This window comes from Bombina bombina, chromosome 4 (genome assembly GCF_027579735.1).
Source record: "Bombina bombina isolate aBomBom1 chromosome 4, aBomBom1.pri, whole genome shotgun sequence".
Taxonomy (NCBI): Eukaryota; Metazoa; Chordata; class Amphibia; order Anura; family Bombinatoridae; genus Bombina; species Bombina bombina.
Genome location: NC_069502.1, coordinates 1,207,430,926 through 1,207,444,351, shown reverse-complemented (window position 1 = coordinate 1,207,444,351; position 13,426 = coordinate 1,207,430,926). Strand labels below are relative to the sequence as shown.

At 38.5% G+C, this 13,426-nt stretch overlaps 1 protein-coding gene across 1 annotated transcript in view; it reads right to left on the bottom strand.

Annotated features, from left to right (window-relative positions):
- The window catches only part of MDGA1 (MAM domain containing glycosylphosphatidylinositol anchor 1), an 802,309-nt gene that overhangs the window by 108,123 nt on the left and 680,760 nt on the right, over positions 1-13,426 (bottom strand). The window contains exon 11 of the mRNA XM_053712693.1: positions 5,164-5,341. Within this exon, the coding sequence (XP_053568668.1) occupies positions 5,164-5,341 (178 nt within the window). The remainder of the gene's footprint in view (positions 1-5,163; positions 5,342-13,426) is intronic.

The following is a 13,426-nucleotide window of genomic DNA, read 5'->3' as shown; positions in this document are numbered from 1 at the left end:
TTACTACAGAGCTCACCCACAGTGCTTTAGCATGCTGAGCTATCTTGTCCCTAACTTTACCTGAGATCAGAATTGCCTCTAACAATACCTGAGATCAGAATTGTCTCTAACAATACCTGAGATCTGAATTGTCCCTAACCTTACCCAAGAACAGAATTGTCCCTAACCTTACCTGAGATCAGAATTGTTCCTAACCTTACTCAAGAACAGAATTGTCCCTAACTTACCTGAGAACAGAATTGTCCCTAACCTTACTCAAGATCGTAATTTTCCCTAACCTTACCTAAGATCAGAATTGTCCCTAACCTTACCTGACATCAAAGTTTCCCTTAAGCTTACCCAAAAACAGAATTGTCCCTAACGTTACCTGAGATCAGAATTATCCCTAACTTTACCTAAGATCAGAATTTAACTTTACCAGAGATCATAATTATTCCTAACCTTACTCAAGATCAGAATTGTCCATAACCCTACTCAAGGTAAGAATTGTCCCTAACCTTTCTGAATATCTGAATTCTCTGTAACCTTTACCAAGATCAGAATTGTCCCTAAACTTATTTGAGATTAGAATTGTCCCTAACTTTACCCAAGATCAGAATTGTCCCTAACCTTACTCAAGATCATAATTGTCCCTAGCTTTATCTGAGATCAGAATTGTCCCTAACCATACCTGATATCAGAATTGTCCCTAACCTTACCCAAGAACAGAACTGTCCCTAACCTTACCCAATAACACAATTGTCCCTAACCTTACCGGAGATCAGAGTTGTCCCTAACCTTTTCTGAGATCAGAATTGTCCCTAACCTTACCAAAGATCAGAATTGACCCTAACTTTACCCAAGATCAGAATTGTACCTAACCTTACTTAAGATCAAAATTTTCCTTAACCTTACCCAAGAACAGAATTGTCTCTAACCTTATCTAAGATCAAAATTATTCCTAACCTTACTAAAGATCAGAAATGTCCTTAACCTTACCTAAGATCAAAATTATCTCTATCCTTACCCATGAACAGAATTGTCCCTAAACGTACCTGAGATCAGAATTATGCCTAACTGTACCTAAGATCAGAATTGTCCCTAACTTTACCAGAGATCAGAATTATCCCTAACCGTACTCAAGATCAGAATTGTCCCTAACCTTACCCAAGAACAGAATTGTCCCTAACTTTACCTGAGATAAGAATTGTCTAAATCACGAGGGACAGAACTCTATGAGCTTTAGATAGAAGGAAACATAGTAATAATATAGTATTGCTAATGGCACAATAAAAGTGTCGCTAAATGTAAATATGCATCAGGCACAGCAACGTAATGTTTGCAGAAGTTGGCTGTGCTGGTAGATTTGCTTTGGCTAAGTATATTATGGTTTCATTAAGGCAGGAAAAACCTTAAGAAAATAACCTCAAGAAGCTTGTAATATTTCTGCTTACTGTTTTTTTTTGTATTTGTTTTTCATGTGTTTAACTATAGTTTGCTTTTATATAATAAATTAATTCAAGAGGTTTTTTCCTAATCCAAATTCCTTGCCTATAGCTCAGAAAACCTTAAAAAAACAAAGCTAAAAAAAGACATGAGCTGCCATACTGTGCTTCTGATGGATTGAGGTGTGGGTCTTCAATTAAAGAAGATAATATTCTATTATAAAAAGATTTTCTCTGTTTTTCATGTGGTTAGTGTCATAATTGTAGTTTAACCCATCAGATACTGGTTTAGGGTGATAAAAGCATCTATCTTGACCAAAAACAGGTCTGCAAACTTTTGAGACCACTCACTGTATAGAGGAGTTGTCACATGGCCACTACATTCCCACAGTTTGTGTGATAATGATCAGAATTACAAAAGTACACCAGGTTAATTGATAAAAGTAAATACAACTCTGGCCACCAACCTCCCTTACTTAGTCCACAGCTTCCTTGCTCCTGAATGGACAGCAAGTTAGTGTTTTCTTAATTTCTGGATCCACTACTGACCAAGGTGCCCATTTATCAAGCTCTGAACGGAGCATGTGAGCCCGTGTTTCTGGCGAGTCTTCAGACTCGCCAGAAACAGCAGTTATGAAGCAGCGGTCTAGAGACCGCTGCTCCATAACCCTGCTCGCCTGCTGTGAGCAGGCGGAAAGGAATCGCCGGAATTCAACCCGATTAAGTACGATCGGGTTGATTGACACCCCCTGCTGGCAGCCCATTGGCCGCGAGTCTGCAGGGGGCAGCGTTGTGAGCTTCTGGTGTAATGCTGAATACGGAGAGCGTATTGCTCTCCGCATTCAGCAATGTCTGTAGGACCTGATCCGCACTGTCGGATCAGGTCCGCAAGACCTTTGATTTGATAAATTGGCCCCAATGTCTTTTCTCAGCATGACCAACAAAACATTCCATGATTGACAAAAGCAGAGTGACTACATAATCCACCCCACAGAAAATTAAAATAAAGAGGAGAAAGACACTGTGTCACCTATTTGCAAAAAGTAAAACAAACACCTAAGTGGCGGTTCTATGGGGGTGCTGAAGTATGTTATGCACCTCCAGGCTCATGTAGAGCACCCAGTCTTCACCACTTTTGTTAGCCCCCCAATCAGCCTTTTCAAATATTAAGTTCTAAAACCGCCACTGCAGTCATTATAAGGATAAGATTCATTCTTTCCAATGATGGATCACATGATCTGGATATCTGGATATCACATGGTCAATGAAAACTATGGAACTATTTACACACACACATATACACAAACACACATACACGAGCATACACACACATATACACAAACACACATACACGAGCATACACACACATATACACAAACACACATTCACACACACAAGCATACACACACATATACACAAACACACATACACACACATATACACAAACACACATACACACACACAAGCATACACACACATATACACAAACACACATACACACACACGAGCATACACACACAAATACACAAACACACATACACATAAATACACATACACACACACGAGCATACACACACATATACACAAGCACACATACACACACATATACACAAACATACATACACACACATATACACATACACACATGCGCACACAAGCATACACACACATATACACAAACACACATACACACACATATACACAAATACACATACACACACACAAGCATACACACACATATACACAAACACACATACACACACACAAGCATGCACACACATATACACAAACACACATACACACAAACGAGCATACACACTCATATACACAAACACACATACACACAAACACACATACACACACATACATACACACAAACACACACACAAGCATACACACACAAATACACACACACACATGCACACACATATACACAAACACACAAACACACATACACACACACGAGCATACACACACAAATACACAAACACACATACATATACACAAACACACATACAAACATACAAGCATACACATTCATATACAAAGACACACACAAACACACATATACAAACACAAAGACACACATAAACACATGCACATGTGTATATATATGTATACAGTGTGTACACAGACTCTACTTTAAAGGTGGTATCTTACAACAGGCATTTTTGTCTTATAAGGTTATGGAATGATTTATGTGTTCTACTTTTTTGTATTTTATTTATTTTTGGTCTGATAAACTTTGATGCTTTTATGCTCTGAGCTGCAGCTAGGACTGTGGATTTTAGTTTGTTTACACTTGGAGGCGCCAAAGTGTGTAATATTGTCACATTGTTGCCTTTGTAACACATTGCATATTATATGCACATATACATGCACACTCATGAGACACCGGTTGGGGAATTTATCTTCTTTAACCTATTGGTGCATGGGACACAGATGGGGACTTTATCTTCGCTATCTATTGGTATAAATGGGCTACAGATGAGGAAGTTTCCTTCTACTTTTGAAATCCTCCTCCTCCTTCCTGTACCTCTCACCAGCCTCCTGTGCAGAGCACTGGACATGCACAAACAGGGTGCTGCAGTAATGAATTGAGGGCACACAGCTGTCCCCAGCACCCACTAGAGTGCCACTGCATGTAATATTATGATGTTTGTAGGGAGAAGTTGGTGACGCTATGTAGTAAACATAAGGCTCTTTTACTTCCTTAAAATTCGTATGTGCAGCAGAATAAAACAAACTGATATTTAAATCAATGACAGTGAATGGTGTTTTGTCCATTAATAGATCTGCAGGTGCAATATTATAAACATTTATCTGTACTTGTCTAGCACCCAATGGTTAATCTGAAATATTTCTGATGCTCTGATTCCACAGCAATACGGCTCTGGGCCAGTGACACAGAACAGCTGTACACACATAGAATTCTCTCTCTCGCAGGCATCACGCGTCACTGATCTTGCGCTGTCTGGGCAGTCAAGTCCCCTCACAGGAGACTGGAGAGTGGAGAAGCAGCTTAGAAAATACTCCTCACTGTGATGCAAACAGGACTATCCCCAGTGTTTGCTCAACGCCTATTTCTGTATAAAAATATAGGAGCTGACAAGTGTAACAACTCCAGTCAAAACTAAAACCTCAGTAGAACAAAGAAGGAAATGGACCATTTCTACTGTATGGTGCCCAACATCACAGGACTTGGAAATGAGAGAGGTCACAGTTTGCTACAAATGATATTTTTTGAATACATGGCCTATTTACATGGACATGGACTTCAACATTAAAGTTGTATAATTCAGATAAAGCACACAATAAATAAAAGACAGCATACTGACGTATCCATGCTTAGAGCATTATATGGCAGCAGTGTTTGGAACAATGCAATATCTTTATACTGTGTTGCAAGCACTGCTGCCATTTAGCACGCATGCACATTAACAAGTCTACCAAGGTATTCTGTCTAGAAACTACCTAGCTTCCAAAAAATGACACCTACAAAGAGTGGAACATTTCACAACTAAAGTAAACTGTGTTTTTAACTTTATGTTCCATCTGAATATATAACACACAATTTCAGCCTTTAATATACAACGACTAGCTAGGTAGACGGCTCTTGGGGTGAACCATTCTAGGCACCTACCTACTTAAACTAAGACTGAAAATGAAGAATATATAAATACCAATTGCTTAACAAGCATAAGAACCACTTGATGTGATCTGCAGAGATGGTACTTACGCTCTGTGTATTGCAGTTTTCTAGTAGCAGGGTCACCTGCTCCATAGATGGTGAACGGAGTGAGTTGGACCTCATAGCTAAGTGGAATTCTTAGGTTGGTGATAAGAAACTGGTGAAGAAAACCTTTCTGTGTGTCACGGATCGGGATATTCTTGGAAATAACACTCCGTAACTTCTGCTGGAATTAAAAGCACATAAAATAAAATTTGTGTCGATCATGTAAGTTAAAGAAAAGCATTTATTGTTAAAAAAAAGTTTTTTGAATGAAACAAGTTCAACAATGTTTACATTTATCCTGAAACTAGCAGGAAATTAATGTTTGTGTGCAAGTGAATGTAAAAGTTAATGAATTAAAGCCCAGGATCAAAAATAATTTTTAAAACAGGGGCACTTTAATTCATTAAAGTTTACAAGGACGCTTTTTTTTTTTAAAATACTTACCTTTGCATTATGGTAAACATAACGCTGATCCTCCGCCCATATCTCCTGCTTTCTTTAGCATATGGATGACGAATCCGTCTTCCTTCAATCGTTGCGCGCCCCACAAGCTGGACACCAAAGGTGGAATGCAACGATTAGAGGAAGCCGGATCCATATGCTAAAGAAAGCAGGAGATGTGGGCGGAGGATCGGCGTTATGTTTACCATAACGCAATTGTAAATATTTTAGAAAAAAGTGTCCTTGTAAACTTTAATGAATTAAAGTGCCCCTGTTTTTAAAATTATTTTTGATCCTGGCGGACGATCGGTCGTGAATTTGCAGGGGACGGCATTGCACCAGCAGATCATGTCCGCTCGCACAATGTTAAATCGCCCCTGAATGTTTATCAAAAGCTTCTACACAGCACTTAAAGTCAAGGGGACATAATTGTTATTTAACTTATAAAGGTGTGACTAGGGAGGCACATGGATGGCAAGGAAACATCTGCTAGAATTTAGTTACATATGAGTCAAAACTGAATTTCCCATAAAAGTTTTTAGTATCTGCAGTAAAAACAAAAAACAAAGCAGAAAAAATACTTGAACACAATGGGTCTGATTTAACATTGTGCGGCGGATATGATCCACTGTAGTGAATCATGTCCGCCGCACATCGATAAATGCAGACAGCATCGATAAATGCATTTATCATTGCACAAGCATTTCTAGTGAAATGCTTGTGCAATATACCGCACCCTGCAGGTTCACGGCCAATTGGCCTCTAGCAGGGGGTGTCAATCATATCGATCGGATTCGATCGGGACGATTGCTGTCCGCCACCTCAGAGGTGGTGGAGGAGTTAAAGAACAGCGGTCGTATGACCACTGCTTCTTAATTTATGTTTCCGCTGCATTCGTGGCATAATAAATAGGCCCCTATGACTTAGATTACAAGTAGAGTACAATCGATATTGCAGTATCACAAACGCGATCATAAGGTTACAATATTTCTACAGCTAGATCCTGTATTAAAATTTGAGTATTAAAAAATATTGTGAGAACACTTGCTCAAGCTCACATTAACCAACTATCCCCTACACTTTCAATGACAAGCACAAAATTAAATCTTATGCTCTTATAACAAGTTCAAGGTTAACCCATGACCTTGAGCAATAAAACCATTAGCGCTGGAAATGTTAACCAAAGTGAAAAGCTCTGGTAAAGATATTGTGACTGCCCAAACAAGACTTTACAAACCGCAAATCAGGCCACTTATGTTTTATTTTCACACTATTTTTACAAAGGGACATTGTTTTTGTGCATAGACTTAAAACACTGATGCCATTTTAGATGAACTGAAAGGGACACTAAGCACTAAATAAATCATTGCTTGAATTATGTATTTTGAGCAAAGATTAGCCTGAGAATAATTTGTATATACATTTTTAAAAATTATGGGCCAGATTATGTGAGTGGAGCGCAAACAATTTTCATGCAAGCAATATCGGGTTTTCGTGATCGCAACAAAAAAGTGTCACAAAACACATCAAAAATACATTGCAAAGTACAGTTACACTCATAATAACACCATCTAATAAAAATTGTTAAAAACCAAAAATTGCACAAAAAAAGTTATAAGGGCTCAAAGATATGAGGTCTCAGGTGTTATAAAAAAAGGCTGCAAAGGTCTTAAACATTGAGATACTGTAGTGTACATACATATATACACATGTCTAAAGATGGATATGTATGTATATAGATATATGTCTATATATGTATTTATATATGTATATACCGTCTTGGCCAAAAATATTGGCACCCCTGCATTTCTGTCAGATAATGCACCACTTTGCCCAGAACATTGTTGCAATTACAAATGTTTAGGCATTCTCAAGTTTATTTCTTTTGTTTGTATTGGTATGGTACAAAAAAGTGGAGAAAAAAAGCTAAATCTGACACATTCCAAGCAAAACTCCAAAAATAGACTGGACAAAATTATTGGCACCCTCAATTTAATATTTGGTAGCACACCCCTTGGAAAAAAACTGAAATAAATTGCTTCCTGTGATCATCAATGAGTTTCTTACACCTCTCTACTGCATTTTGGACCTTTCTTCTTTTACCAACTTCTCCAGGTCTCTCAGATTGGAAGGGTTCATTTTCCCAACTGCTGTTTTGAGATCTCTCCACAGGTGCTCTATGGGATTGAGATCTGGACTCATTGCTGGCCAGTTCAGTACTCTCCAGCACTTTCGGCTAGATTTAGAGTTTTGTCGGTAACGACCCGAAAAGCTAACGCCGGCTTTTTTCTGGCCGCACCATAAAAATAACTCTGGTATTGAGAGTCCACATAAAGGCTGCGTTAGGCTCCAAAAAAGGAGCGTAGAGCATTTTTAACGCAGCTTCAACTCTCGATACCAGAGTTGCTTACGGACGCGGCCAGCCTCAAAAACGTGCTCGTGCACGATTCCCCCATAGGAAACAATGGTGCTGTTTGAGCTGAAAAAAAACCTAACACCTGCAAAAAAGCCGCGTTCAGCTCCTAACGCAGCCCCATTGTTTGCTATGGGGAAACACTTCCTACGTCTGCACCTAACACTCTAACATGTACCCCGAGTCTAAACACCCCTAACCTTACACTTATTAACCCCTATTCTGCCGCCCCCGCTATCGCTGACCCCTGCATATTATTATTAACCCCTAATCTGCCGCTCCGTAAACCGCCGCTACTTACATTATCCCTATGTACCCCTAATCTGCTGCCCTAACATCGGCGACCCCTATATTATATTTATTAACCCCTAATCTGCCCCCCACAACGTCGCCTCCACCTGCCTACACTTATTAACCCCTAATCTGCCGACCGGACCTGAGCGCTACTATAATAAAGTTATTAACCCCTAATCCGCCTCACTAACCCTATAATAAATAGTATTAACCCCTAATCTGCCCTCCCTAACATCGCCGACACCTAACTTCAATTATTAACCCCTAATCTGCCGACTGGAGCTCACCGCTATTCTAATAAATGTATTAACCCCTAAAGCTAAGTCTAACCCTAACACTAACAACCCCTAAGTTAAATATAATTTTAATCTAACGAAATTAATTAACTCTTATTAAATAAATTATTCCTATTTAAAGCTAAATACTTACCTGTAAAATAAATCCTAATATAGCTACAATATAAATTCTAATTATATTATAGCTATTTTAGGATTAATATTTATTTTACAGGTAACTTTGTATTTATTTTAACCAGGTACAATAGCTATTAAATAGTTAAGAACTATTTAATAGCTAAAATAGTTAAAATAATTACAAAATTACCTGTAAAATAAATCCTAACCTAAGTTACATTTAAACCTAACACTACACTATCAATAAATTAATTAAATAAAATACCTATAATTATCTACAATTAAACCTAACACTACACTATCAATAAATAAATTAAATACAATACCTACAAATAACTACAATGAAATAAACTATCTAAAGTACAAAAAATAAAAAAGAACTAAGTTACAAAAAATAAAAAAATATTTACAAACATAAGAAAAATATTACAACAATTTTAAACTAATTACACCTACTCTAAGCCCCCTAATAAAATAACAAAGCCCCCCAAAATAAAAAAATGCCCTACCCTATTCTAAATTACTAAAGTTCAAAGCTCTTTTACCTTACCAGCCCTGAACAGGGCCCTTTGCGGGGCATGCCCCAAGAAGTTCAGCTCTTTTGCCTGTAAAAAAAAACATACAATACCCCCCCCAACATTACAACCCACCACCCACATACCCCTAATCTAACCCAAACCCCCCTTAAATAAACCTAACACTAAGCCCCTAAAGATCTTCCTACCTTATCTTCACCATACCAGGTTCACCGATCGATCCAGAAGAGCTCCTCCGATGTCCTGATCCAAGCCAATCAGCCAATCGGATTGAACTTGATTCTGATTGGCTGAATTCATCAGCCAATCAGAATATTCCTACCTTAATTCCAATTGGCTGATAGAATCCTATCAGCCAATCGGAATTTGAGGGACTCCATGTTGGATGACGTCATTTAAAGGAACCGTCATTCATCGTTCAGTCGTCGGCCAGGATGGATTTTCCGCGTCGGAGGTCTTCAGGATCCTGCCGCTCCGCTCCGGATGGATGACAATAGAAGATCCCGCTTGGATGAAGACTTCAATCGGATGGAAGACCTCTTCTGCCCCGCTTGGATGAAGACTTCAGCCGGATCATGGACCTCTTCAGCCCCCCGCTTGGGCTTGGATCAGGACATCGGAGGAGCTCTTCTGGATCGATCGGTGAACCTGGTATGGTGAAGATAAGGTAGGAAGATCTTCAGGGGCTTAGTGTTAGGTTTATTTAAGGGGGTTTGGGTTAGATTAGGGGTATGTGGGTGGTGGGTTGTAATGTTGGGGGGTATTGTATGTTTTTTTTTACAGGCAAAAGAGCTGAACTTCTTGGGGCATGCCCCGCAAAGGGCCCTGTTCAGGGCTGGTAAGGTAAAAGAGCTTTGAACTTTAGTAATTTAGAATAGGGTAGGGCATTTTTTTATTTTGGGGGGCTTTGTTATTTTATTAGGGGGCTTAGAGTAGGTGTAATTAGTTTAAAATTGTTGTAATATTTTTCTTATGTTTGTAAAAAAAAATTATTTTTTGTAACTTAGTTCTTTTTTATTTTTTGTACTTTAGATAGTTTATTTCATTGTAGTTATTTGTAGGTATTGTATTTAATTTATTTATTGATAGTGTAGTGTTAGGTTTAATTGTAGATAATTATAGGTATTTTATTTAATTAATTTATTGATAGTGTAGTGTTAGGTTTAATTGTAACTTTGGTTAGGATTTATTTTACAGGTAATTTTGTAATTATTTTAACTATTTTAGCTATTAAATAGTTCTTAACTATTTAATAGCTATTGTACCTGGTTAAAATAAATACAAAGTTACCTGTAAAATAAATATTAATCCTAAAATAGCTATAATATAATTATAATTTATATTGTAGCTATATTAGGATTTATTTTACAGGTAAGTATTTAGCTTTAAATAGGAATAATTTATTTAATAAGAGTTAATTAATTTCGTTAGATTAAAATTATATTTAATTTAGGGGGGTGTTAGTATTAGGGTTAGACTTAGCTTTAGGGGTTAATACATTTATTAGAATAGCGGTGAGCTCCAGTCGGCAGATTATGGGTTAATAATTGAAGTTATGTGTCGGCGATGTTAGGGAGGGCAGATTAGGGGTTAATACTATTTATTATAGGGTTAGTGAGGCGGATTAGGGGTTAATAACTTTATTATAGTAGCGCTCAGGTCCGGTCGGCAGATTAGGGGTTAATAAGTGTAGGCAGGTGGAGGCAACGTTGAGGGGGGCAGATTAGGGGTTAATAAATATAATATAGGGGTCGGCGGTGTTAGGGGCAGCAGATTAGGGGTACATAAGTATAACGTAGGTGGCGGCGCTTTGCGGTCGGCAGATTAGGGGTTAATTATTGTAGGTAGCTGGCTGCGACGTTGTGGGGGGCAGGTTAGGGGTTAGTAAATATAATATAGGGGTCGGTGGTGTTAGGGGCAGCAGATTAGGGGTACATAAGTATAACGTAGGTGGCGGTCGGCAGATTATGGGTTAAAAAAAATTAATCGAGTTGCGGCGATGTGGGGGGACCTCGGTTTAGGGGTACATAGGTAGTTTATGGGTGTTAGTGTACTTTAGAGTACAGTAGTTAAGAGCTTTATGAACCGGCGTTAGCCCAGAAAGCTCTTAACTACTGACTTTTTTCTGCGGCTGGAGTTTTGTCGTTAGATGTCTAACACTCACTTCACCCACGACTCTAAATCCCGGAGTTAGAAAAATCCCATTGAAAAGATAGGATACGCAATTGACGTAAGGGGATCTGCGGTATGGAAAAGTCGCGGCTGAAAAGTGAGCGTTAGACCCTTTTTTTAATGACTCCAAATACCGGAGGTAGCCTAAAACCAGCGTTAGGAGCCTCTAACGCTGGTTTTCACGGCTACCGCCCAACTCTAAATCTAGGCCTAAGTCTTTAACTATTTCTGGGTGCTTTTTGACGTGTGCATTGGGTCATTGTTCTGCTGTAAGAACCATAACCTCTGACGGAGACCAAACTTTCTGACACTGGGCCCTACATTGCACCACAGAATTCTTTGGTAGTCTTCAGATTTCCTAATGCCATGCACACAGTCAAGACATCCAGTGCCTGAAGCATTAAAGCAACCCCAAAACATCAGTGAGCCTCCACCATGTTTGACTGTAGGGACTGTATTCTTTTCTTTAAAAGCCTCATTTCTTTTTCTGAAAACAGTATAATAATGGACTTTACCAAAAAGCTGTAATTTTGTTTCGTCTGTCCACAGCACATTCTCCCAAAATGATTTTGGCTCCCTCGGGTAAGTTTTGGCAAACTCCAATCTGGCTTATTTATGTTTCTGTTTTAGCAGTGGGGTTCTCCTGGGTCTCCTAACATAGCGTTCCTTTTCATTCAGATGGCGACGTATAGTGCGAGCTGACACATTCGTACCCTGTGCCTGACGGTCAGCTTGAATCTGTCTGGAAGTTGATCAAGGTTCTTTATCCACCATTCGAATAATCCTTCGTTGCAATTTTTGATCAATTTTTCTCTTTCGTCCACGTTCAGGGAGATTAGCTGCAGTGCCATGGGCTGTAATCTTCGTGACAATGATGTGCACAGTGGACACAGGAACATTATTTTCTCTGGAGATGGACTTGTAACCTTGAGATTGTCCATGTTTTTCTACAATTTTTGTTCTCAAATCCTCAGACAATTCTTTGCTGCTCTTTCTCTTCTCCATGCTCAGTGCGGCAAACAGAGACAAACAACAGAAAGGTTGAGTGCATTTTTCACCATATTAACTGGTTGCCCGATTTCTATTTTGTCAGCACCTGTTAATTGATACAGGTGAGTTTAATTACAAATGACAGGAGCATCACAAACTTGGAATGTAATTATTTCTTACAATTTTGAGAAGGTGCCAATAATTTTGTCCAGTCCATTTTTGGAGTTTTGCCTGGAATGTATCAGATTTGGCTTTTTTTTCTCCACTTTTTTTGTGTCATATTAATACCAACATAAGAAATAAACATGAGAATGACTAAACATTTGTAATAGCAACAATTTTCTGGGCAAAGTGGTGCATTATCTGACAGAAATATTTTTGGCCATGACTGTATGTATTTACATTCATATATACACGTATAAACACATAAATACATATGTACACACACATGTATACCTATACTATAATCACGTTTGTAACGCGTCCGTCGGTGTCGCCAGTTGCGCACGCATCCTCAAAGTAATGTTGGCTGCGCGAGGCAGCTAAAAGAATGTTGGCTGCGTGCACAGCCAAAATAATTCACCTGGATGCAGCTTAGGCAAACAAAGCCTTAAAAAAAAAAAACACATAACCGCCCGCATGAAATAACTAAAAAACACGTAACTGTCCGCAAGAAATAATAAAAACAAAACTAACCGCCCACACAAAGTATTAAGAAAAAAAATAACTAACCGCCCACACCAAGTATAAAAAAAAATAAAACTATTTAGTTTTAAAGTATTAAAAAGAAAACTAACCACCCACATGAAGTATTAAGAAACAAAAAAAATCATAACCGCCCGTACTAAGTATTAACAAAAAAACTAACCCTTAAATTGCTTAACTCCCACAACAGAAACTACTTAACCCTTACACCGCCAAACCCCACAACGCCAACTAAATAAATTACAATATAAACCCCTAAACCGCCAAACCCTACAACGCCAACTAACTATACTATTAACTCT